The sequence below is a fragment of the Neolamprologus brichardi genome, chromosome 4 (genome assembly GCF_056152115.1).
Source record: "Neolamprologus brichardi isolate AB-2024 chromosome 4, ASM5615211v1, whole genome shotgun sequence".
NCBI classification, from domain to species: Eukaryota; Metazoa; Chordata; class Actinopteri; order Cichliformes; family Cichlidae; genus Neolamprologus; species Neolamprologus brichardi.
Window position 1 is genome coordinate 15,942,085 of NC_142107.1, and position 24,871 is coordinate 15,966,955.

Consider the following 24,871-nt stretch of genomic DNA (forward strand, 5'->3'; position numbering starts at 1 on the left):
TCAAACATGAAATAATGCAACAACAGTCCATCCACAGGGTAGAAAGAATGTTTAAGTTCAAACTTGCAAACAGGCAAATGCATTGGAGTAAAAAAATAAGTATGCCAAATGTTTCAACTCAGAGAATCATCTACAAGTCAACCACTATGACATAGTTTTATAGTTTTGCTTACACAAACCCACATGTTGGGAAGAAAATCTACTTTTTAAAATAAACATGTTGGGAAGAATTAAATTTGGGCAGCGACAGAGTTGAATAAAACCTCAAGCAAAAATGCAAATAGATAGTCCGATTCATTTGGTTCCATCGGGCCTTTGGCTTTATGGTTCACATATGGTTTATCTTTCTTGTGGTATGCAGATAAAAGAAATGTTCAGCTTTCTTCACTGAAAAAAGTGGGTGTGGGGTCATTTAAAAGCAACGTATTGATCAGAAATGTTATAAAAAACATTTATTTAATGGAATACTGACATAACCAAAAAGAGTCTAATTTTCAGCGGTCATTTTTTGGCATTCTCTAACTGAGAAACCAAAAATAATTCACTCAATAATTCCCATCATTTTTATCAATCATTACTCATCACAGTAATAGTACACCAGCTTCTAGCTATAATCACACAGAGTGCATATTTTCAACATAAGTGGTAACAATGTTTCAGTCCTTTACAAAAACTACTCAGCTATCAGAACTTCATCTTCTGTGTTGTCCTCAGTGAAGTCATCAGCGTCACCAAAGTCCTGGTGTTCATATCGATCTCTTTTCTGCTTCCTCTTCTGAGCTACACTTTTTTGCTTTGATTGTGTATTTTAAAATACAGCTGTGCCAGCTAACTACTCTATAAGACATTTGCTGAAAAACAAATCTTTGCTTCAACAGCTTCAACAGATCTTCTTCAAAACATTTTAGAGAAGTATTAGTGGAGTATAAAATGACTAAAAATAAATTCATAAGGAAAATAATCCTGCATAAAAAAGTTAGCCGTGAATTAAACACAAAGTATAGTGAAACCTTTATAAATCCACTTTAACATAATGCTGGCAATACAAGTATCCAGTGTACTGTAGAGGAGGGGCCTTAGCACATTAACATTAGAAAACTCTTATTTTTCCCCAATAAAATGATATTTATTTGAATTAGTTTCACTTCATATTTGTTATCTGATTTTCCACACCCACCTCTAGTGGCCCACAGTTTGAAAACAGCTGTTCTAATCAAAAATCACCAGCAATGTAATAAAAAAATAGATTTTTACCACTTTTAATAGGAAAGGAAAGAACAGACTCATTGCCAAAATTATATTTTGACCATGCAGCATTTTGACTTTATAGCATCCATCACCAAAATAATGAAAACCTGTTTAGGGTTAGATTAACATCCACATGTTTTTTTTTACATATCTACTGAGGGTTAACTCAAAACAACTATGAGGCCAAATGCATGCGTGCAACTTCAGCTTTGTGTAGCACGTGACAACAACCTAACCAGTATCCTAAAAAAAAGGTCAGTGGCGACTCAATGAATACATCAACAAAGCTTATCTGATATTACTGTTCAGGATAGTGACATCAGCAGGCAACGTTCAGAATAAGTACTTTTAGACTAGCTGATTAGTAACTGTTAGTATCTAAGGTCACACTAGCATACTCGCAGAATCCTGACTAAGACCCTCTTCTCATGTGATAATTTTCAACCTTATCATCAAGCTCACCAACAACAGGCTAATAGAACAGTTGACTGATGGTTTGAAACAGACTTACTCAGGTGCTCTGTGTGACTTCAGCAGCAGACAAAAGACGCAATTATAAGAATGCAATTATACAATGAATGGATTATGTAAGCCCTCTCTGCTTCCACACTAGTGATACAATTCTTGGGGTTTATGAAATGTGCATTGCTGGACTAAAGGGAAGTTTAACATCCATTCACTTCCGCTTATCCTTTTTCAGGGTCGCGGGGGGCGCTGGAGCCTATCCCAGCTGTCATAGGGCGAGAGGCAGGGTACACCCTTGACAGGTCGCCAGTCTGTCGCAGGGCTAACACACAGGGACAGACAACCATTCACACTCACATTCATTCGCACATTCACACCTAGTGACAATTTGGATTATCCAATTAACCTATCCCCACAAGCTGCATGTCTTTTGGACGGTGGGAGGAAGCCGGAGTACCCGGAGGGAACCCACTCAAACACGGGGAGAACATGCAAACTCCACACAGAAAGACCCCGGCCTGATGTTGGAATTGAACTCAGGACTCAGTTTAACATGTCCTATTCAATTACTCAGTTGATTTGACTTCTGACTGCAGAATCGGTTCCCATAACAATTGCATGCATGAGGACATACATGCAGTCATACATATCTTTTATGCGCGCAGTAAACAGAGAGGGACTGTGCCAGTTTTTTTCCTTGTGACTGCAATAAAAATAGGAGCCCAGTGAGAAGCTTCAGATGACAAGCTGTCGAGATTTCATAGTCGCTGACATGACAAAGTGAACAGGCTGCATATTCTGCTGCAGATGCATTCAATATGAGCTGATGCTTATTAAAAAAAAACAGCTGATAACTACCTTTTATGAGTCATAAAGTGAGGAAATGTGGGAGATTTCTGTATTTACAGGAAAAATGCACTTGTGTCATTTAAATAAATACAATTGGTGTTTTTTTAAGCAACAGCTATACAGTCAAGGTGTTCTTTGGTTTGATGTACCTGGAGGGTACATCAAACCAAAGCATTTTGAAATATGCTACACTATAGTTAAGTATTTATAGGTTCAGTTTAAAGAGTATTACAATACCAGTAGATGTTTACTGGAGTATTGTTCTCATGACAATTTCTTAATGCAAAGAAGTTATGCAGCATTTCTAATGAAAAGGCAGCTATGTTAATTGAGAAAGGCCAGAAAAGATCACAACACATTCAGCTGTGCTGCAGCCAAGCTAGACGTTAAACAAGGAAGAAATTTCCAATTGCAAAGCAACTTAGCCTAGATTGTTGTGGAGCAAATGAAACAGCACAATCTGAGACTTTCTGAAGGGAGGTACACAGAGATTAGGAATGTGGAGCTCCTCTGAGAGATGCCTAGACAGCAGACAGAGACACAGGGAAGTCTTTTCCTCTAGCTCAAGTCAAAAGAAAGGTCATTGTGTTATTTTGGGGATAGGCACAGTTGAGATACTCTGATTACCTCAGAGAAGCAATGCAAAACCTTTGGAGTTTGTGATAACTTGGGTTCATAGTGTTTTACCTTATTAATGAAAGTTGCTTTATTTCAGCTCCTCTACCAAATTTTGGGTGTTGTATTCCTGCACACTGAAGATTTGATTCAATCATAACGGTGAGTGCTGCTGTTTATGGTTTTTGTGCATAAAAGTAAGATAATATAATGATATCAGTGTGAATGTAATAATTGTAAATTCATTAATTTACCTAAATGTTAAGATTTCACTAAATATGGAACTAACTGTGTTATAAATGCATACTTGTGTTGTGCTTTCATGAAGATTTAAATACAGTTTGCTATCAGCCTTCTTTGTTTGTCCTACAGAGACTTACAAGACTTACAAGAACCGTTTTAGTTCTTTAATCCTCAAAGACCAGAATGCTTTTTCTTTACTCCAGTATTTTAGTGAATGTTCTTGTCATCTACTAAGAGATTTCAGTCAATCCAAAGAAAAGCATACGTGTGACTGTGAGATAAGTACACCTGGACCTCCTGTGTTGTTTGCGTGTTGGTCCCAAATCACATATGAAATTCTAAGGAAAGTATGTTTAAAAAATATTACAGCTTTAAGATTTATATTTGATCGTTTGTTTCCCCACCTGTCCTTCAAACCTTGCTTATCCTTGGACCTGGTTTGGACCCAGGAACTGCCAAACCACTCCAGGTCCTTTTGGAATCCTTTTACAGACAGATTCCTTTTATTGTAGGGTCTACCTTACAATATAAAGAACATATAATTTTTTTTATAGTTTGTTACTTCTGAGCTTGAGTTGTTCCTCAGTTTGGGTGCACTTTAAACGAGCCGCGTCATTGCTGTAAAGGTAAAAAAGACACAAAAAGAAGCTTGGACTTTAAAAGTCCCTCTATTTCTGTTCAGCCATGTCTAACAATACCCTTTTGTACTTTAGCTGTAAGCACAGCAATTTTTAAGCATCTACAGTGACCATTTTATTTCTGAAATCTCTCCTTGAATGTACCCACGACACTTAAAAAACAAACAACAAAATGAAGTCCTTTGGAAGCAATCTACCCTAATTGCGTACTTAATAATAAATTGCAAAGTATGAATCTAGCAATTGTGTAAAATGAGAGTAAATGTAAATGTACATAAACTTAGAGCACTTGAAAATGTGTCTGATCCTCTGCGGAGTGCTTAGTTAATCAAGAAATGTCACAGAGAGGGGAGTGACAACTGAGAGCAAGCTGATGAATTTCAAAGTCCTCTGCAGCTTAATAATATCAGTGAAAATGAATGCTTGCAAACCCTTTGGTTCACAAGAAAATTAAACCGGCTCCCAAATTATTCTGCGAGCTCAACCAAGTCATTCATCGATCCATTTTCTTAACCATTATTCCAACAAGGGTTGTAGAGGGGTTGGAACCTTTTTTTTTTAGCTAACACTGAGCAAGAGGTGGAGTACACGCCATCACGAATTCTGTAAAATCAGCCACGGCTACATGCTATTGTGTTTTATTTCATGGCTTACTTTTCCGCTTGTACTAAAATTGAAACTTTCCAATAATTTGACATACTACCTTCAAAACAACTCAATTCTGAATTGCACGCGGCCGATTAACATATATACATACAAAGCTTTTCTGTCACCTGCAAAGACATCTTGTGTGTCTTTATGAGTTGCTCACAAAATATCATAGCTCTCAAATATCTAACCTCATTAATTAAATGCCATTTCATGTAATGTTCAATCTAATGACAATGTAAATGAATGCCTAAATGAAGCAGGCAGTTACAGTAATGCAAAAGCCACCCATGTCATTTATGTCTAAACTGAGATGCTGCCATCACTTTAACACACTGACAAAGCTAGCAATGATATGTACCCCATTTCTGCAAAGTCCTCTGCAGCTTAATAGTATGGACTTAAAAATGTCATATGATGTATTAATTTAATTTCCTATATTTCTGTGCCAGCTGATCTTTTTTCCATTTACTGGTGGCAGTTCATTCGGGTTGCAGACATGGCATATAATTTTTAGGTCTTTTTGTGCTCAGAGACAGGCTTCACCTCTTTATCTCATTTCTTTCTTTCACACCCGTTCCATGAAAGGTTTCTCACCTTTGCTTTGGCAGCCTCACAAAAGTCCTCTGTGATGGTTAAGCAGCAAAGTCACATAATAGACCCAGCACTATAAAATTCTTGACTTTATTTTGAAATGTAGCAGGCCACCCTTAGAGCAAAATTAAAAAACAAACAAACAAAATAACATATCAGCCAACTTCTATTGATCCACACACTTAGAAAGGGAATTTATTTTGATGATAATTTATATTTTAATTCCCTATAGTTCTCTCTAAGAGTTAAAGAAAACAAAACAAAGATATTTCACTGCATGCATATGAAATAAGAAGGAGAAAAACCGCGTCCCTACACTGCTCATTAACAATAAGTGACAGCAGCCCATTACAGTAACAATTCTCTTTCAGGAGAGAAACAAAACTAGAAAATTACAGCCCAAATAAAACAAGATGGGAAAAAGCAGCTTTATATTTCTCCAGAGGAGCATAGCAGTTGGCAGAATTCAAAAGGCAGAAACAGAACCCATGTTGTCAGCTAAAACGAGCTCTTCTGCAGTGAAACTACTGTTGGACTAGTTAATAATTCATTTATCCACCGTCTGTAAGGAATTCTGACTGTAAAGTAAATCTGAAGAAAAAGAAGCGCATGCTGCGAGTTTTTACCAATTTAAACTGCTTTGAGATGCTCTTAGTTTTTCCCAGTAATCCTAGAATAACATCTCTTTATCTAGACATTAGGCAATTCAACTGCTGAGGCCCAGTTATTAAAGTTATAAATAAAGTAGTAATGGATTGTTTTGGAATTAACCTCTTTATTTGATGAGGTGCCACAATTTTGGGGCCTGAAAAAAGTTCAAATCAATGGGCCGTTTTGGTTGCTTTGTTTCAAGAAAGACCTCAAGGATGGTCTATGGGCTTGTGAATAGTATAAAGACATACTACGTTTCCTTATATGAAGGGCATACTAAGAGTGAGTATATTCACTCTGAAATGATTAGCATGCTGCACAGCTGTATCACAACAAGAAGGTGCAATGGATTGGCAAACAATGTAGAATCTTGCCTTTTACCCTTTAAAGCCTCTCATGGCTGTATGATAAAGCCAAAGTGTTATCTATGTGCTATAAGCTGTCTAAGAAAAGGAACTATTAAAATATTTCCATTGTCCCATAGGCACAGTGTTATTTTTTTTTTATTATTGACCTACACTTCTATCCACATTTATACACTCTACTGCCTTAAATGTAGAGCAGGAGCTGCGGGCTACAGACTGCTAACACAAAACCAGTTCTATCATCTTGCCCTGACACACATTTTTGACTTGACCTACGTACAAAGACAGGAGTAGATAGAAAAGCATCTTATGTGTTTTACCACTTCAGGAATATATATTGTGTATAAACCGTAAGACGACCGCTGAAGTATCTCAAGATTCTTATTGAAGATTAAATAAAAAGGCATGTCAGGAAAGTTTGCAGGACCAACTGAAAGAAGGAAACTGCCACGCGTGAAGGTTTCTTACTGTAGTGTGACAGGTCCAAAGATATAGTAAATGTCACAATAGCGATGAGGACCTGAACAAGAGAGACAGTGTAAAGAGTTTTTGTTGTTGAGAAGTATGAAGATAAGAATGTAGAATTCTTTTCAAGGATACAGTACAGGAAATTGTTTGATTCTGGCAGAAAGCTGTGAAAGGCGCCAATTTCACTGTCATTTGGAAAACTGATGTGACATGCACAAACACGCTGCTAAAGTTGCTGAGTAAAGGTAAAGTTTTGGCATTTTTTAGGGAACTGTCTCCTCAAAAAAATGAAGATGAACTACCAGAAGACACTCTCCATTAATAATAGCATGTAGAAAAAAAAACAGTCAAGATCGGGTGTGCGGCAACTTTTCAAAGCCAAATTTTAGGAAGCATGCCGAAATTGCAGACAAGCCGACAACTAACATTAGACAAAGGAGATCAATGATATGTCACTATTAATGTTGCTCCACCTGCGTCTGGCCCACAGGCCTCCAAAATTGGACCACACTACAAGTGAACCCACTGCAAATCAAATCCACACCCTTCAAACAGCATTCACCAATGCAAAGGGAGGTTATTATGAAGTCCTTATAATGTTTGATATGTAGCTTTATTAGTAATATATAAAATAGCTAATATAGCTTTATATTTCCATTTTTGGGTTACGCTGTTCACATGAAGTTGCATTTACTCATGTGAAGATAAAAAAAAAAGGTATAAATGAAGAAAAAAATGAATGAGAGACCAAAATGAAGCTTCAGATTATCTGCATTTCTACAGGGATTCAGGAGCTGCTTTTCTTCCCTCCTCTCAATGAGATCCAGGTCTCTTCCCAGTTGCCTAATTCACACAGACATTAGTGTTTGGTTGTGTCTCTCTCACCTGTCTTCTTCAGCTGACATTGTCTAGGTGTTTCAGTTTCATCCTGGATCCCCTGAGCATAGCTAAATGGGCAGGATGACAGTGAGGGGAAAAAAAATGAGAGCGTTTCAATGGAGTTTCATTTCAATTCAGAGCTTTTTCTTTGACGATATATAAATTGACATGTGTGATAGCAGTTTGCTATAAATTAATTTAACCCTGAAGTAGCCAAACTATTTTTTCACCTTGTCAGGATTCTTGTCTGTCACTGCAAAACATTTTTTTCTTTAATAAATAGAAATAGAAGGGCATCCGGTGTAAAAAAAAACAAGAAAAAACAAGAAAAAACAAAACAGCCAAATCAAACATGCAGAGGTATCGTGTGTGGTGACCTATTGTGCACAAGGGACCAGTAAAAAGTAGCTCATGGTCAGGTGTGCTTTGACATTCTGTGATAAACATTTGTTTGTGTAGATATGCAAAAGCATTTAAATAAAAGCTTTTGCAGCAATAAATCTTTAAGTACTCGAGGTCTGCTAGCCAAGCTTTACTGCAAGGCATTCATTATAATGTTAGATAAAATATACTTGTCACATCTTGTACATATTGACAACAGTTCTAACCAAAAACCTCATTTGGATTCATGACTCTATAAGACCTCTTACCCCCGATTTTCAGTCTCAGCCTCGTCTAATCTGGTATACATCAACTTTTGTTTCATTTCCCTTCCTTAAGGATGGCTTCTTGACAGCCACCCTTGACATTAGATGGATCAGCTAAAGCCTGTGATTCATCTCTCACGTCATGTGTCAGGTTTCTTGCTTGATCATTTCTATTTCTATGGACATAATCTTCAGATACTGTTCATCTGCTGTACACATTCATTTGGGTGTGATACTTTTCGGCAAATAGCTCTTTAGAAATCACCTTGTTGGTGCAAAAATACAATTTTATATATGTCAGAGTGTGTTATCTTAAACTAAATATATGGGAACAAAGTATATTTTTGCAACAGGCGGCATGTAAAAAAGCATAGATAGGTATTCAACTGGCTATGGCAGCACACATCCAACGGTTACAATGTTACAATAGAAATCAAATCTGGGTCATCAGCTGCATAATTTGGTCACATCATCACAGTCAATTACCAAACAATGGCCAGTTCCAGCAGATTCCAGATGTGGACACTAAGTCATTGAATTCTCTTTCCTCCTTGAAAGCAGCAAGTTGACTGTGAGCCCTGGGTGTTATTAATAGCCACTGCAGGGGTGTTGAGGGTCTTTTTACTGTCAAAGGGTGAGGTGGCAGCGCTTGCAGAGCAGTACTGAACCAAAGGCAACTGAACAATGATTAAAACTCAGACAAAACATGTTTCTCTTTTATTAATTTGTTTTTAAAATGTAAAGGGAGGAGTGCAACAATCGACCAGAGGATGGCAGTGTTGACTGTCACTCCATATGAAGCTCTTATATATGTTTTATGTATTATCGTGATGTGTCGTTCCAACTTTAATCAGAGACAAATCAAACAATTTGGGTCACTAAAGTCTCTCCATGTCACTAATAGCAGATTATAAGAATAAGAAAAGAGATCAATTATTTAACCTTTCTTTGGTAGTAAAAAGTTATTTCCCTGTTACAGCAACAGAGCACAGAAAAGTGCTCCTTTTGGCTGTTTTCCACTGTGTTATGTGCAACAGATGAGAGCAGCAGGAGGGTCCAACATTATTCATGTCCTGAGGCCCACTACAGCAGCACAGGAGGAGTACTCTTTGGTTTTACAGCTTGTTTTCTTCTTCTTCTTTTGATAGAGCTATTTCTTCACCGAAGTTACTACATTCAGCTGGATTTTATGTACTTCTCTTAGACTCCTTTTAGAATTCTGGTGTTTTTTGTCTGTCATTGCTTTTCTAAAATGAAGCAGTTAATACCGCACAGTCTTTTTAGTGTCGGCTTGTCACATAGCGTTTTATGTTTGAAAAGACAACAAGATAAGTTGTGTGGTTTCAAAGGTGAATCAGCTTGGACTGTGAATTGAATACCAGCCAATTAAACAAAAAAACACAGAGAAAAAACAAAGTACTAAAGTCTGAGTCATAATCACTTTAACAAGCACGGCAACAAATTTTCATCTTCACTTGCTAAATAGACATGTTTAATTGTTTTTTACTGTGATGTTGAAAAAGTGTAGGTCATTGGATGGGATGAGAGTGACTAGATATATGTGTTTTACTGTTAATGATGTACAATAGACAGATAGATGGACAGGCAATGTAGTATAGTATATATTTCCAAAACAGTAAAACCTAATAAAAATCCCTGAAAACCCAGTTCAGTTTAAATTTGTATGATTTCTGTATCCAGATAATGATTACAAAAGTCTAAGTTAAACCGGCCTAACATAGCTGCAGCAGGATAACCCTGTGTGTTCATTAGCTACGATGTATGTGCTCTAATACGTTATCTCTCTAACTGGCAATCTCAATTATTGGCAGAGTAGCAGAATTAATATTAGTTTTAACTCTGATCAGCATCCAGCTGCTTAATTTAGATTGACTTCTTGCTTTCTAGGCAATTTCTCTGCTGCTAAACAAGTAAAAAAAAATGTATATAGAGTTATTTGAGAAAATTATTCTTCCTTAAACAAGACAAAGCCCAGTCAAAATACTACAACCACAGCGACAGGCTTTCCCGCTCACTATTAAGATGCCTCTTCTCCACCAAGTGAGCTCATAGCAACCGACCAAGCTGGAAACCTCTGTGTATGCCACAGAAGGAGCCAATCAGAGGTGTTTGTCAGGGATGCAAAAATCAAAGAACAGCTCGCTGCAGTAGCCATTCTCCAAGTTTTTTTTTCTATTCATGTCATTTAAAAGAAAAAAAAAGAAAGAAATTGACTTCAAAACGAGAAAGCTGCTTTCCACAGTTGATCTAGTGAAGCCTAGAAAGACACAGCAAAATCCATAGATCTGCTTATCACTGCTGCTCATACTCTATTAAGCATTAACCATTTTGATTAGTATAGGAAAGGCTTCCACAGATGAAGACAGTGCTGTTTGACCAAGATGAAACAGCAAACCAGCAGTGCTCTCTACTGGCAAGAGAACATTTTAATTCTGTTTATCTCAGTACACTCTGCAGCCTTTATCAGAGTTGCAGGCATGACAAAGGTTTCAGTCAGGACACATGATCCTTTCATATGAGAAATATGGAATGCATTTCTTTTCAGCGTGGGACATAAAAGTATTATTATATACCTAAAAAACGATGTGTAAACTCTAACTTTGTGCCACATGTATTAATCAATACAAATGTCTATTAAAGATCATTTAAAAATGTGTATTTTAGATCAAATATAAAATAAGACTACAATACACACACCAAGCTCCATCTGATTTAGATAAATGCTGGAATAAACATAACTATCACTGATATTAACGTATAAATCTGCCAGATGTAATTATCAACAACTGAAGAAGGCTGTGCTGCACATCACGTACACTTCTTAACAGATAATATTTTGCCTATTTGTGGAATGCAGCAGTGGACAAGATTTAGCAAATAGTCACTATATATGTAATATAATGTTTCTTCATATTGTTAAAAATTCAGTGTTGGAAAATCACCCAATTAAATTAAATCAAATGAATGAGTAAGCACACAGTACTATCTAGGTTGGCCTTCAGAGCTTTAGCATGGTTCTCTAAAGATCTCAGATATGGGGAAAAAGAGCAAACACAAAGTTAGTCATTACAGTCATTGATAAGGAAATTGACCTCTGGAACTGACCCCATCCGACATTATGAACTCTGTGAATGAAGCATTTCTGGCACGGCTGTCAGTTTCTATGTCACATGCAGCTTTTGTCAAAATACATACATCTTAATTTTTTCAAATATAACAGCTTTGTTCCAAAAGTATTCAATAACAGATGACAAAATGTTATTGCATATTTAATATGATGTATGTTTCCAAGTTTAAGTTTGGAAGTGAAATATATTTTCAGTCAGTTTATCCTTAGACAAATGTTCCTTTAATAATGGGTTACCTATAAGCAGGAAAAAAACTGAAAAAAACTGAAAAATGTCATAAATTCAGTCAATGGCTCAGTGCACTGGGTTAATCTTATCTCTTTAACACTTTATCTCAGTTAAAATCTACAGTAAATGCACTCAGTGGCGTGACTCTGACAGCCACCTGGGCTGACAATATTTGAGAAACCTTACAAAGAAATGAGATACATAAAAAGACAAATTTCAGCACAGCAAAAACTGCAGAGAGGAATGGAAAGTCTAAAATATTCTCATTTTGCAGACTTTGTTATTATTATGCTATTATTATGACACTAAAATGATCAGTATTGATGCTGGGAAGAAAGATTTAGAAAGCCCAACTGAAAATTCTAAGAAAAAGTACATGAATAAATGTACTTATTAACAACGCTGATGGAAATGAATGGGTTAATGGTGCAGAAAAAGTGGACCTGACCAAAAAAAAAAAAAAAAAAAAGAAGCTTGGGGGCTTGGTGGACTTTTCATTCAGCATACAGTTGCACAAGGATCAGTCATTCACTATTACACAGGTTGTCTGCCTTAAATCATGACCTCTGAAACTCAAGGTAAATCTTTTCTGGCCATTAACTATTAACAATTTTATAATTTAATGTTTATTTCTTATTTCTTAACCATATTTTGCATTCTATAATGAATTTATGTATTACATTTTTATATTTACATGTTAATATTCTCTTCACAGCTAGTATGCAAATCACTGCTCTGATGGTAGTCTGGATACTGGGAACATCACTGGTGTTTCCACAGTCGGACACAGCAGCTACAGAGAAGGTGGCTGAAGATCCCATTCCCTGCTCTAAGGTGTGCACCTGTCAATACGATGATTTCATCTCGGAGCTCAACATGTACTGCAGTTCTCGCAACGTCACACAAGTACCAACTGACATGCCACCATCCACTTATTCTCTCTGGCTGGATGGCAACCGGTTTACATCGCTCCCAGCCGCAGCTTTTCGGGATTTGACCAACCTGGACTTTTTAAATCTTCAGAATGGCCAGCTGACGACTATTGACCCTCAGGCTTTCAAGGGCCTTGGGTCGCTAGCACATATTCACCTTGAGCGGAATCGCCTCCGGGTATTACCAGGTACAGTCTTCCAGAATACACCCAACCTTGCTTCACTTAGTCTGCATAACAACCAACTCAGTCGCATTGAGGAAAGACTGTTTGCAGGACTCTCACAAATGTGGCTTCTTAACCTAGGTTGGAACTCATTAACGGTCTTACCTGAGACAGCTTTCCATGACCTGCAAGGTCTGCGAGAGCTGATACTCGCAGGAAACAGACTTGCTTACTTGCAGCCACAGCTCTTTCAAAACCTTGGTGAGCTCAAAGAGTTAGATTTGACAGGAAATTATCTGAAGGTGATCAAAGCCAACGTGTTTCTTAAACTAACTAAACTGCAAAAGCTTTACCTGGGACAGAATCAGATTTTAACAGTGGTCCCCAGAGCTTTTGCAGGCATGAAGTCACTTAGATGGCTGGATCTGACAAACAATAAAGTGATTTCTCTACATGATGACACCTTCCTTGGCCTGCACAATCTCCATGTACTTCGCCTTTCTCACAACTCTATCACTGGAATTAGGCCCAGGACTTTCCGTGATCTGCAGTACCTAGAAGAACTAAGACTGAGTTACAACAGGATTAGAACTCTGGGGGATAGGATCTTCGAGGATCTTGGCCATTTAGAGGTCCTAGAACTAGAACACAATCAAGTGCAGGAAGCACACGTGGGGGCTTTCACAGGCCTCTCTCATGTGGCTGTCATTAACCTTTCTGGAAGCTGCTTCCGCACTCTACCAGACCAAATATTCAAAGGTCTGCCAAGGCTTCACAGCCTACATCTGGACAGAGGCTGCTTAACTAAGATAACAACTCAAGCTTTCAGAGGACTGTCTGGTTTAAGGAGGCTATTTCTGCAACGCAACAATATTTCTGTTGTGGAACACCAGAGTTTTGTGGATATGGTAGGCCTATCGGGACTAGATCTGAGTTCCAACAAGCTGGGTGCTCTCACCACCCATACATTCTCTGGCCTCAAGAATTTGGAGTACTTGCTGTTGTCCAACAATGAGTGTAGACAGTTTTTGCAAAATGGCACAAGGCAGATTCTTCCAAGGCTGCGCTACCTAGACTTGAGAGATAATGCCTTAACAAGCTGGGTCCCAGACTTCTCTGATAATATAGAAAAACTATTACTGTCTGGAAACAGGTGGAAATGTGACTGCAGCACCCTCCCACTTAGAAACTACGCGTTGAGGAAGTCACAGGTGATTCCTCGGCTAGTGGAGACCCACGCAGAAGGTGAAGAGCCTGATACGACAATCACCATATACAACAACATCACATGCACCAGCCCACCTCGCCTAGCAGGTCAGGACTTACGGGATGTGGACGGTGAACACTTCCAAAACTGCTAAGCTGCACTACAAAGACAGTTTTATGGAGCTGGTTGGTTAAAATTCTGCTATCAGCATTAGCATTTCAACATTGTAAATTACTTAAGTTTGATTTGAACATCAAAACTGCAATACTGAAATGTGTTTCATGTTCTTATATAGCTATTAACAGATAAGCTCCTGCCATCTCATGCTTTTACAGAAAATGCTATTTGTTTCTAAACATATCTGGATTCTCTTCAAAGAAAATCCCATGAAAACCAATATTCCTTTTGCTTCATTAGTTATGATAAATATGTGGTTGCGGTTGAATGTGATGACAGTTGGCAGATTGTCAACACTAGGAAAAACAAAATGTGATGCAGCAACTTCACAATGCTTTGTGACACATCAATTTATGTTAGTATTAGAGAGCATGATGGAATGTGAAGAGCTCAATTTGTAATACCTTTGCTGAAGTGCTTCATATGGATATGAGTTTGCCTGAGATATTTAATAAAACATTTCAAATGTGCAAATGTGGTTCATTTACTTTTGCTAAAATAGTTATAAAATGATCTGTAACACAGATAACTTAACTTTAACACAGAACGTATTAACATTATGATAAGGCCTGACAGTACTTTAATTGCAGAAATTTCAAGCAAAGTAAAATAATAATATTAATAATTATCATCATCATCATCATGGGCCTTTGAAATGTGAAGAAATGTTTGAACATGAATAGCTCAAAAACTTTCACAGATTAAATCCTGGCATTTTCACTGGCCTGGCTTACCACAAAAATGAAACAGGATCTGTAATTTGGAACAAATGCATCAAAAATGTCTGAGTATTGGTTAGTTAAAATTAGAAATAAAATCAAGCAATCCTGTAAAATCCTAAATTTGAGCACACACAATAAAAATACATAGTGACAGTTTCAGAATTGCATATAGTTGCATTATACAATAATGCAGGAATGTCATGTTGGTTTGATCAAATATGACATTGTACCATACAAACGATATATAAGTAGATAGTCTAATCTAAATAGAACAAAATTCTGGAGTTTCAAAATAATTAAGAAAATAATTGTGTTAAATATGTGTTTTGAGCCCTACTTTGTAAGCATGCATATTACCCTTGAGGAGTCTGATAATTCAGATTAAGTTCAAAATACACTAAGAAGCAATCAAATTTAAATTTTCATATAGGTATATTACATTTCTTGCAGTATTCATTAAAGCAGTCAGTACACCGATTACCTGATCTTTGCTTGCCCATAGCAGTTGTGACACTAGGGTTAGCCTTGGGTTCGGGACTTAGGGAACTGTACCACACTACCAATCATACATACTATGTTGACATGGCAACAGCCTTCCAAGACTACTCATGTGAAATTAGTTACCTTTTCATTGCTATGCTATATGTTTTTTTAATGTACAAAAGTTTAAATTGGTGCTTGTTCAGTTTTTAATGGTATATTTTAAACTTAAATAGAATTATAAGTCTCCTTCAGGGCAGTAGGCCTTGAAATAGTAGGTATAGTATGGCTATGCACAGCACCTGTAGGGGTGTCCAAATTCATAGGCTGCATCCACCTGAAGACGCGGCATTCGCGGTCTACGTGGGCCGGGTCCTCCGAAGTCCCGGTAGGCCGGAAGTGAGCGGCTGTGAAATTGGACGGTCTAGCCTTCAGTTTTGCGTCATCAGATGTCTCGGTGGAGTTAAATAAACTCAGCCGTCTGCTCCTTTCTGTCTAGAATATAACAGGACACTGGCGTAAATTTTCGATCATCTCAGACTTCTGTTTAATCGGTTTTCTGTTTGACGTTTATTCAGCTGTGTGAAAACTATAACTTTAAGCAATTTTAGCACGGTAGCTAGCAAACTAGGAAAATTCCTGTTCAAAAAGTCATAAAAGAGTGTTAGCCAGCATAAAAAGAACATTTCCCTGTATTTAGAAAAGTTACATCTTGGTGAGCTTACCTGCTCTAACACACACACAACACAGCTTTGGAACACTATGCCAATTTAGTACTTGTTTGCTTTCACATTTTCGCGAAGCTTTCGCGTTTCAGTATGGGAATTTCTGGCAGCATTTGAAGGCAACACTGTTGTGAAGCTTCTCGTTTCCAATGGTAACCAAGAAGTACCCAGGGACTAACACATTCAGCGCAAAGACACAACAACAACACAAAAAACGTTCTTACTTTAAATTAGTTTCTTTTTATACATTGTTATAAATGGATTTTAACCGTTCTTCGTGTTGGAATTCAATTTTGGAGAAAGTTAAACCAAATATTCCTACCATGGACTTTGACCTTTCACCTGTAAGTTGTGTTTTTAAAGTTAAATCTTGCTAACGTCCGCTAATAACTATTTATTTACACAATTAATGCCGTTTTAACGTTGTATAGCCAGAGAAAGATGAAATCATCGCTGTATATGAAAGACCAGCTGCTCTTTCCCTGAAGCTTCCTGAGGACTTCAACAGTTTTTCAGTAGATGCTGAATTTGAGGTCAGTGAATATTTTTTTTATTGTTAATAATAGAAAAATCATGAAACCCAAGCAAACGAATGACTGATTATGATGACATGAATGATAATAATAAATACTCAATTTCCCTCTGGGATTAATACAGTTTGATTCTGAATGATTATTGTTATTTCTTATTTTTCTTATTTGTATTTGTCTCGTTTCCCTTAATCAGGAGCTCCCAAAACCATTATCTGAAGAGATTTGCAAAAAGATGGATGTTAGTGAAACTGTAGAAAGCAGTACATTAGCCTGTGTGGATGATGCTGAGGTGGGATATACTGGTCTGGTTAGAGCACAGCACCATAAAGCCACAGCATTTTAAATGTACTTTGTTTTCTTGTTATCATTAAAGGTGGGTGCTGGTGAGGATAATTCTGAGGTGTTGAATAAAGGAGTCAAGCTGAAGGCCTCTTTAAAACCAGACCTGGAAAATGTGAAATCCTATGATGGTTGCCCTGTTCTCTCACTTGCTGTAAGTTTGAAAAGTAGAAAAACATCATGAAAGCAGTTATAAACAATGCAAGTAAATATTCTCTAAAAACTTACATTCAGAGGCTTGACCATTTGGACTTGGATGATGCCCTTAAAAATCTAAAAGAGAACAAGCTGTCTTTGCAACCCCATGTAACAGTGGCACCCCTGAAAACACATCAAGGTAAGTCATTATGAAACGATTCACTGAGGCTGTAGTGATCGATGACAGGTTTATGAACTGAATCTTTGTTTTGCAGGTGGTGGCACAGACAAGTTGCAGGAGAATATAATGGATAAATTAGCTGCTTTCTGTAAGAATCAGACTGCGTCTGTGTTAGAACCTGTGAGTCCAGACTCCGACAAGTAAGTCATGTCACTGCCCAGGATCCGTAAGTCTTTAAAGATAATATTATTATAATAATCGACCTTTTTCTTGCAGAAAAAATAGAATGTCGAGCAGATCAGTGGAAAAGTGTGGAATAGATTTGCAGTTAAGCCACCAGGAATGTTCCACTGTTTATATTGACCTGCGTCGCCCTGATCCCTCAGTAAAACCAGCAAGAACATCCCCAAATCTTCCATCAGAGACGTCAGCCAAACACAACAACACTCACCAGAAAACATCACCTGCAAAGAAAAACAATTTCAAAGTGCACCGTGGATTGCATATGGGAGGCAGGTAAATACATCCTGCGTCAGGAATGTTGGTCACACTTCAGTTGGGCTTGTTTTCTTTCTGCTCATGTTGTCATTGCTGTGCTTGCAGGGAAGAGACTGGAAAGAGTATGTTGCTTAAAAAAATAAGGGAGATGAATAGAAATGAGAATAAATATCCTGATAAATGTATGCGTCATCCAGAGCTCGGCGTGGAAGCAAGCACAGATGTTAAGTCAGAACATCTGTGGGTAGATAAACAATCCGAACCTGAAGTGGAAAGCCCACAAACTGTTTTAGGAAGTTTAGTTAAAGAACCAAAACAGCAGAGGTATGGAGTTTGTTTTGTTTGCCTTTATTTGTGTTAACTTTTATAAACAAATATGTTAACCGCGATGATGACGAACTATTAGGGACCAACTAAGACGACGGGTTAAGAAGGCGTCTCACCATGAACAAGCCCAGGAAACTCTTAGGCAGCTGGAAAAACATTGTCCAACCAAATCTGTGTCCGGGAAGCAGCCAGCTGCCGAAAGGACTGATGTTCTCTATGAGTTTGTAAGTGTCACTGAATTCAGAGTAAATGCACAGTGCATTTCCCTACAGTTACTACTTCCCATTTTTCAGGAAGCATCTCAGCAAGAGCCAATCAGCACACTACCAGCAGGTATTGAAAGTAAGGGCTCTATGCTGCTGAAAGTCAATCTCTGCAGTCCTGGTGTGATAGAAGACAGAGGACATGGGAAGAGAAAATATCCAGCTGCAACCAAATTACACATCTATAACACTTTAGTGGCATGGTTTCTGTCTCTGGTTAGTGGACAGTGGCTTCTATCTTCTTATGTTAGCCATACTGTAGTTTGTTTTTTTGAGTTCTTTCCCCCCTGTGTTCGTGTTTTGTCAGGTCGGCCCAGAGCCACGTAGCAGTGAAGACGAGATCAGTGCAAAGGTCCCATTCTGGGTTGCAGGACTTCACCAGCTGTGGACAGAAGATGGACTGGCTTTGCATGTTTTAATTGTGGCTCATCACTGTTATCCAGCAAGGGTACATGCAAAACAAAAGAGAAAGAAATTACACACACAAAAAAAACATTTAAACTGCTCAAAACCGATCTTTTAAATTCTGATTTGAGCCAATTCAGTCTGTGGCCTAAATCAGACACAGGTCTGTATATAGTTTGCAAAGATTGTAGGTACATCATGAGTTCAGACTGAACAGTAAAATCAGAATTCATGTCACCGGTCTCTAACCTGACCTGAGAGTTGAGTGGAGATGTGCTGGCAGACACAGTTTCTTTTTTGTAATTACCCCCTGCAACTTCTAGCTAAAACTTTCACCACCAGGATGCAAAATTTTACCAGCGACTCTTACTGCTTTTGAGACTTCTTTGAAGCTAACTTAGTTCCTCAAGAGGCTCTACCCTTTCCCAGATTGGCATTGTAAAATGCTTGTAGAAGTTTTTTTTTTAAATGCTTTGCCTGATTAAATAAAGGATAAAGTGACATGGTACTTGGCATGACATGAAAGTATGGCCTGGCTCTAGTTCAGCTGCACAGGCTATCGCTTCAACAAAGTGGTCTGATGTTTTGGATATAAACTCGTTGTGATTATCTTTTCACATTAAAAATTTTTTTAGCTATTTTTTGGAAGGAATTTTACTGTCAGAGTCAAGATTCTCCTTCCTTTAACGGCATCCTGACACCTAATACAGAAGTAATAGCCAAAGGGATGTAAACCGTGGCTCAGATTTGAAGGCTAAGGCATGCAGTGTGAATGTAGCCTTTGTCTCATGAATTTGACAGTGATGCAGATCTCATATTTGTTTTCTAGAAACGGGACACAGACGTCTATGCACCTTTCTATAATAATGTCTGCAGGTTCCTCTCTGAGACCTCACTCACTGCAATTACCAGCTGGCTGCCTCACCTTAAAAACCTGTTGGACCAGCAACCCTGCACCTCTCCCATCCACCTCCCTTCATCCTGTTTAAATTGTTTTATCTCTGCCACCTCCAACCAAACGGTGGGTTGCTACAAGAAGGTTGCTTTAAGACTCCCAACATCAGAGCGCTCAGATGTTTTTCCTTCCTGCTCACTGTATTTTGTTTTTGTTTTTTTAGGTCATAGAGAGGACATTTGGTCTAAGTCCAGGTTTTTACTGGCAGACAGTTGAAACTCGGGATCGTGCTTTTAAGGGGAAAGAGACCACACAGGAGGTGCACACAGAGGTGAGCGGGGTGTCTTTAAAAGTGCTATCTGCAGGAGTAATTGTGCTTTCTTTAACGGCTTTCTTTTGATTGCAGGAAGCACAGAGTCAGAGGAACAGCAGGGACTAAATTTATTTTTACTCGACTTTGTTGTAGGTGTCAGTTGTTCTGGGGTCCAGTGGCTTCTTTCAACATCCTCTTCTAACACACTACACCCTCCAGCTGGTCCTAGACTCAGGACTCGATGTGTGTGGTCTCCGGCTGCTTTATCCACCGCAGGAGCTTCTGAGTGAGCGCTTTGGTAGGACATAACTAATACCATCTGTGCTTAAAGTTACTCCACTTGGCCTGGATGCTTGTTTTTTACTGATTAAAAAAAGCCTTTGAAAACGTCTCCTCTCATTCAGGTAGAACAGCGGGTAGTCTGAGAGACCATGAGCCCTGTCATCCCGTTGTTACTCTAGCAGTCCGAGGTCCTTATGCCCACTCCTTGTTGAAGGACATAACTAGTTCCTTAGATTCTCTGCGGCCCAAAAAGGCAGAAACCACTTCCAGCAATGGTCTACACTGCAGAGATCAAGAACCACCATTCATCTATTCACCCCAACTGACCAGTCAGGTCCACAGTGAGCTGTGCCTGTGGTTTTCAGGAAGACTGCAGGGAGGAAGTGCACAGGATCACAACAGGTGTGTGGAAAATGTTCTTTAACTATGTCCAAGAAGTTGTTTTTTTTTATCAAATAACTGATTATTGCACATTTTCCACCACCCTGGACAAATTCCAGGGTATTTATTATATTTAATTGATGCCATTAACTGATGGGTGTTGGTGTAATCCTGTGGGGATGACTGGAGCTTATTTTAAAGTGTTACAGTGTGATGTTTTTAGAATCAGCTACCTAACATTTTCTTTTTAGAAGTGTGCCTTCAGATGACAGAGCTGGAGCCATCCTGTCTAATCCAAGCAGATCATCTTCTTTCCTGTGTGCCACAACTAAAGGTACGATAATTCACCAAGTCCAAACTGTCACAGTGGGGAAAATTTGTCAGTGCTCACCTTTTATTTTTAACTTTTATCATCTTGAGTCAAAGTCCTTGTTTTGTATCAAGGATAAAAACATTTTACTTGAGTGGAGCTCCTCATCTTTCTCTCCCTAATTTGTGTAGCTGATTTCCTCCTCTTGGTGTCACCTGTTGTTCCTCCATGCTGCTATGGCCAAGTGCTGGCTGTATGTGAACGCAGAGGCTTCAGTCTTAGAGGGCTGCAGAGACTGCAGGTTCATAGCCATGGGGCCTCCCTCCTGGGCCTCAGCAGCTTCCAGGTAGAAGAACCAAGACACTCACTCAGTACACAGAGTCTTAGAGAGAAAAGCTCTAATCAATCAAATCTAAGCAAAAAAGTTTGGAAAGTGATTGTCTTAGGTCTCAAGAATTATTCCTTCTATCTGTCTCAAAGGTTCATACTGAATTTGGGAAAAGAGCATTCAAATGCAGCTCTTTCCTGCTGGAATCAGCTGTAGAATCAACTAAAACTTAAGGAACTAGCCTCACCTAATGAATTTAAGGCAGTTCAGGTTTCAAATGTTTTGCCTGAATAACCTGAATAATTAGTCATTATTATTGTACTGCTGTCCTTTGAGTTATTCTTTTTTGTGGTTAAATAAGGGTTAATAATAATAATAACAATGATAACAATAATAATAGAAGAGAAATATAATATGATTTTATTTTTACTCATAGGTACAAGTTAATCAGTAAAACATATAATAATATATAATTTGTTGGTAGGCATCTGTGTTCTGCAGTCCACCTGCTTCCACTCCAGATCAAAAAGAGCTAGAGCTGCCCACTCACTGTCTCGTGTTACTGCTGAGAAAAGAAAATGCATCGCGTCACAGTGTCGGTCTACCATCAGGTCTCAAAATCTGTCTCAACCCTATAACATAATTCATCTCTGTAACGTAAAATGTCAAAATGTGTGTCTTATAATGCAGGAAGTCTTTGCTGTAAACATAATCTCGTCCAACTGTCATATGTTTCAGCGCTAATGAAAGAATTCAAAGCTCTAAAGCTTCTGGGTTACATTCACTCAGGAAAGGATGGTGTTCACACATCAGAGCCAAGCTTGTGTTTCCACACTGTACCGATCAACAAGAACTTAGTCCAAAACTTTGGTAAGCAGTTTATGGTCAGTACAGATACGAGAAGACGATCCCGTGCTGTAACTCTCTACTTATATACGTTTTCTTTGTAGTTAGTTGCATGTGGGCAGTGCCAAATCCCTCCAGTGTGATCCTGTCTCATCACAGGTGTTCATTCAGACCTGACATGGAGCAGGTAGTAGTTTTGACTCTGTGTGGGAAGGACTTGACCCAAGGCCTCAGCCTCCTAAACAGAGTGCTGATAGAAGAAGAAGGTAGAAGTATCTGAGAGCACAACTAGCTAAACAAACCTCATTCTGAGTGATTTTTTTTTGGCCTCATCACAGTTCTCTTAATTACCCTTATTGTTTCTGATTGATTGCAATACTTTTTTTTTAATGTTATAGGTGATGAACAACATGCTAGATTTAGGCTCCTCAGCCTGAAGTGGCTTCCTGTGCTGACTCGACTTCAAGCCCAGGAGCTGAGCCCGTATGAGGTGGGAGATCCGCTCTGCTACACCAGCATGGAAACGCTGATGTCTTCTCCAGCTCTAGTGTGTGCTTTGAGAGGATTTGCTGATTTTTCTTCGTTGAGGACGCTCCTACCACATGACTGTCCTCAAAGCCTGAGTGTCCTCATGTCTCCCACACCTGAGGTGGCCCTCAGACAAGCCTCCATTTTTTTCTTCGAGCATGATATGATTCCCGGTAAGTTTGTTGTTCTCTATGAAAGGTGCTCTCAGTGATACATCAGAGCTGCTAACTTTCTGTTCAGACCCACAGATGCTGCTCACCGTGTGCCTGTTGAAACCACGAGCTTGGAATCACAGTCTCACTAAAATAGTCGGCAAACTTCAGCAGAGTGGCCTCACGTTGGTGGGCATACAGGTAGTGACCCATGACAAAAGTGGTGCTACTTCACTGCTGCGTGCAGAAAGTGGGCACAACCTGTGCTCTGGCCCCTCGCTGGCTCTCTGCCTTCAGGGAGAAAATGCTGTGACGAGGCTGCTGGACATGCTGAGCCAAGAGGACTCTTCAATGTGGATGACCTGTCATGGTACGACCTACTTATAAGCTTCTGTGATCACTACCCTGTATACTCGTACACGAGAACAGGATTACCATGTAAGTATTATGTTTAAAATGTCAGTAACCAACGTTACAGGATCAGGATCGTATCAGCAGGCAATTACGGATGTGAGGAGGTTTTTTCCTGAGGGGCTCTGCTGTACTGAGACCAACACAATGAGACAGGAGCAGGTATGCTTGTTAAACACGGAACATGGGTAACTAGACTTCAAAGCCATCCTATGTTGAATACAAGGGTTGTAATTTTGGCTAAAAAACAGATGATTTGTTTTCCCCAGATACTCAGCTTATGTTCAGACCCATTAGCCTCTGTAGAGCGTCAGCGGAGCTGCACACTGACTCAAGCGGCTCGGGAAAGTCTTTCAGTCTCCTCTGAATCACGACCAAATGGAGGTTCTGGTGTTTTCTTTAATATTTTATTTAATTATACGGTATTGTTGCTGACAAAACAGAGCTATGAGCAGCTATGCCTTTTAATCATAACGCATTAGCCATGTACTCATATTAATGAATCCACATCTCCCCATTATTAAATATGACTCAGTTTAATTGACAACAGTGAACATTGCAGGGTTCACTAGTTATTTTTAAGCAAATATGTCCCTTTAAATGATTTATCTTTTTGGCAGAGGTTCTCTTGGAAAGGATGTTGAAATATGACTCAGTTCCAGGTAACCTTTGTAAGCTGTACACAAACAAATGTTCTGTTTTGCTTGTTTGTTGGTACTAGGGTCCCTGAAGCACAGGCAAACAACCTGTCTGCTGATACCCTTGAACGCTACACCAGGCAGCCAAGTGCCTTCCCAACTGGCGATAGTGGAGCAGGTGCTGGGATCAGACTGCCATCTGGTGGCAGGAAGGATGAGCATCCTAGATGATGAGCAGCAAAAACGTATATCTGAGACACTTAAAGCGTCAAGCATAAGGGAGAAGGTGAGGAATGGGACCTTGATACAGGTTATTTGGACCATAAATTCATGCAGACAGTGCCGTCAGATGCTGACTTTGGCTGTTTTCTTATGCTCTCAAAAGATCAACTCAACTCCTTGTCTCATCGTGGCTCTCCAAAGAGAAAATATCGCAACTGAGTTTGGCCTGATTCTTAAAAGGTATGGAGGAAAAACAAACTTGATAAACTTAGACTTTATTTATTTTTTAAAATTCTGCATTATTGCAACAGGATTTACAAGGAAAGGCCAGACCTGGAGCAAGTAGGGAAAAGCATAGTCTTCCCAGAAAATGAAAAAGAGGTACACCTGAAAAATATTAACTTTTGATTCTTTTTTATTCTTAATATATTTAAATAAACCACATCCTCAGCAGCTTAATAACCCTAACAATGTGTTAATATACATTTGAAGTTTGTCCATTTTATATTCTTTTCCAGGCTATGCTGCTGATATGCTACCTATTTGATACCTTGTCTTCTGAGAGCTGTGATGTCACTGTGCCATAAACATTCAAATGTGTGCACGTATAAGCATATTTTCCAAAGGTTGCTCCAAAGCATAGAAATTTATAGCTTTCACTTGTTTTACTTTTTAGATATTGTTCAATAAATATTTATTCGAAAACAGGATTTTGCCTCCTCTGCTAGTCCACTTCCTCTTTAAGGCGCAAAATCTTTTTCTGTCTGTTGTGTTTGAGACAAAAATT

At 38.7% G+C, this 24,871-nt stretch overlaps 3 protein-coding genes across 10 annotated transcripts in view; 2 read left to right on the plus strand and 1 right to left on the minus strand.

Annotated features, from left to right (window-relative positions):
* mrtfbb (myocardin related transcription factor Bb) overlaps positions 1–16,186 on the minus strand; it is an 81,720-nt gene extending 65,534 nt beyond the window's left edge. Inside the window, exons 1-3 of the mRNA XM_006798161.2 lie at positions 16,095–16,186; positions 15,672–15,864; positions 7,670–7,731 (exon numbers count right to left, since the gene is read on the minus strand). Coding sequence (XP_006798224.2) covers positions 7,670–7,689 — 20 coding nt within the window. The 5' untranslated portion in view covers positions 7,690–7,731; positions 15,672–15,864; positions 16,095–16,186. The remainder of the gene's footprint in view (positions 1–7,669; positions 7,732–15,671; positions 15,865–16,094) is intronic.
* igfals (insulin-like growth factor binding protein, acid labile subunit) lies at positions 3,064–14,631 on the plus strand. 2 transcript variants are annotated; one of them, XM_035910917.2, is made up of 2 exons: positions 3,064–3,339; positions 12,403–14,631. In XM_035910917.2, exon 2 carries the CDS (start codon positions 12,408–12,410, stop codon positions 14,142–14,144), a length of 1,737 nt encoding a protein of 578 aa, XP_035766810.2. In that variant the 5' UTR covers positions 3,064–3,339; positions 12,403–12,407; the 3' UTR covers positions 14,145–14,631. The 2 variants fall into 2 exon arrangements, with proteins under 2 accessions (XP_035766810.2, XP_006798225.2); XM_006798162.3 differs by lacking the exon at positions 3,064–3,339 and adding an exon at positions 12,195–12,265.
* Positions 15,578–24,813, plus strand: LOC102788833 (dynein axonemal assembly factor 8). Of its 7 annotated transcripts, none has more exons than XM_087839928.1 (28): positions 15,578–15,757; positions 16,530–16,627; positions 16,821–16,865; positions 17,001–17,120; positions 17,201–17,303; positions 17,380–17,485; positions 17,562–17,801; positions 17,889–18,107; positions 18,190–18,334; positions 18,404–18,589; positions 18,681–18,821; positions 19,608–19,799; positions 19,897–20,004; positions 20,140–20,284; positions 20,391–20,670; positions 20,901–20,983; positions 21,151–21,305; positions 21,772–21,898; positions 22,077–22,157; positions 22,238–22,399; positions 22,532–22,834; positions 22,902–23,183; positions 23,292–23,386; positions 23,494–23,608; positions 23,946–24,148; positions 24,248–24,324; positions 24,396–24,465; positions 24,603–24,813. In XM_087839928.1, the coding sequence occupies exons 1-28, from the start codon at positions 15,655–15,657 to the stop codon at positions 24,669–24,671; spliced, it is 4,053 nt and encodes a 1,350-aa protein (XP_087696054.1). In that variant the 5' UTR covers positions 15,578–15,654; the 3' UTR covers positions 24,672–24,813. The 7 variants fall into 7 exon arrangements, with proteins under 7 accessions (XP_087696054.1, XP_087696051.1, XP_087696050.1 ...); XM_087839925.1 differs by having other exon boundaries at positions 20,904–20,983; positions 22,026–22,157; XM_087839924.1 differs by having other exon boundaries at positions 15,579–15,757; positions 22,026–22,157.
* The last annotated feature ends 58 nt before the right edge of the window (positions 24,814–24,871 follow it).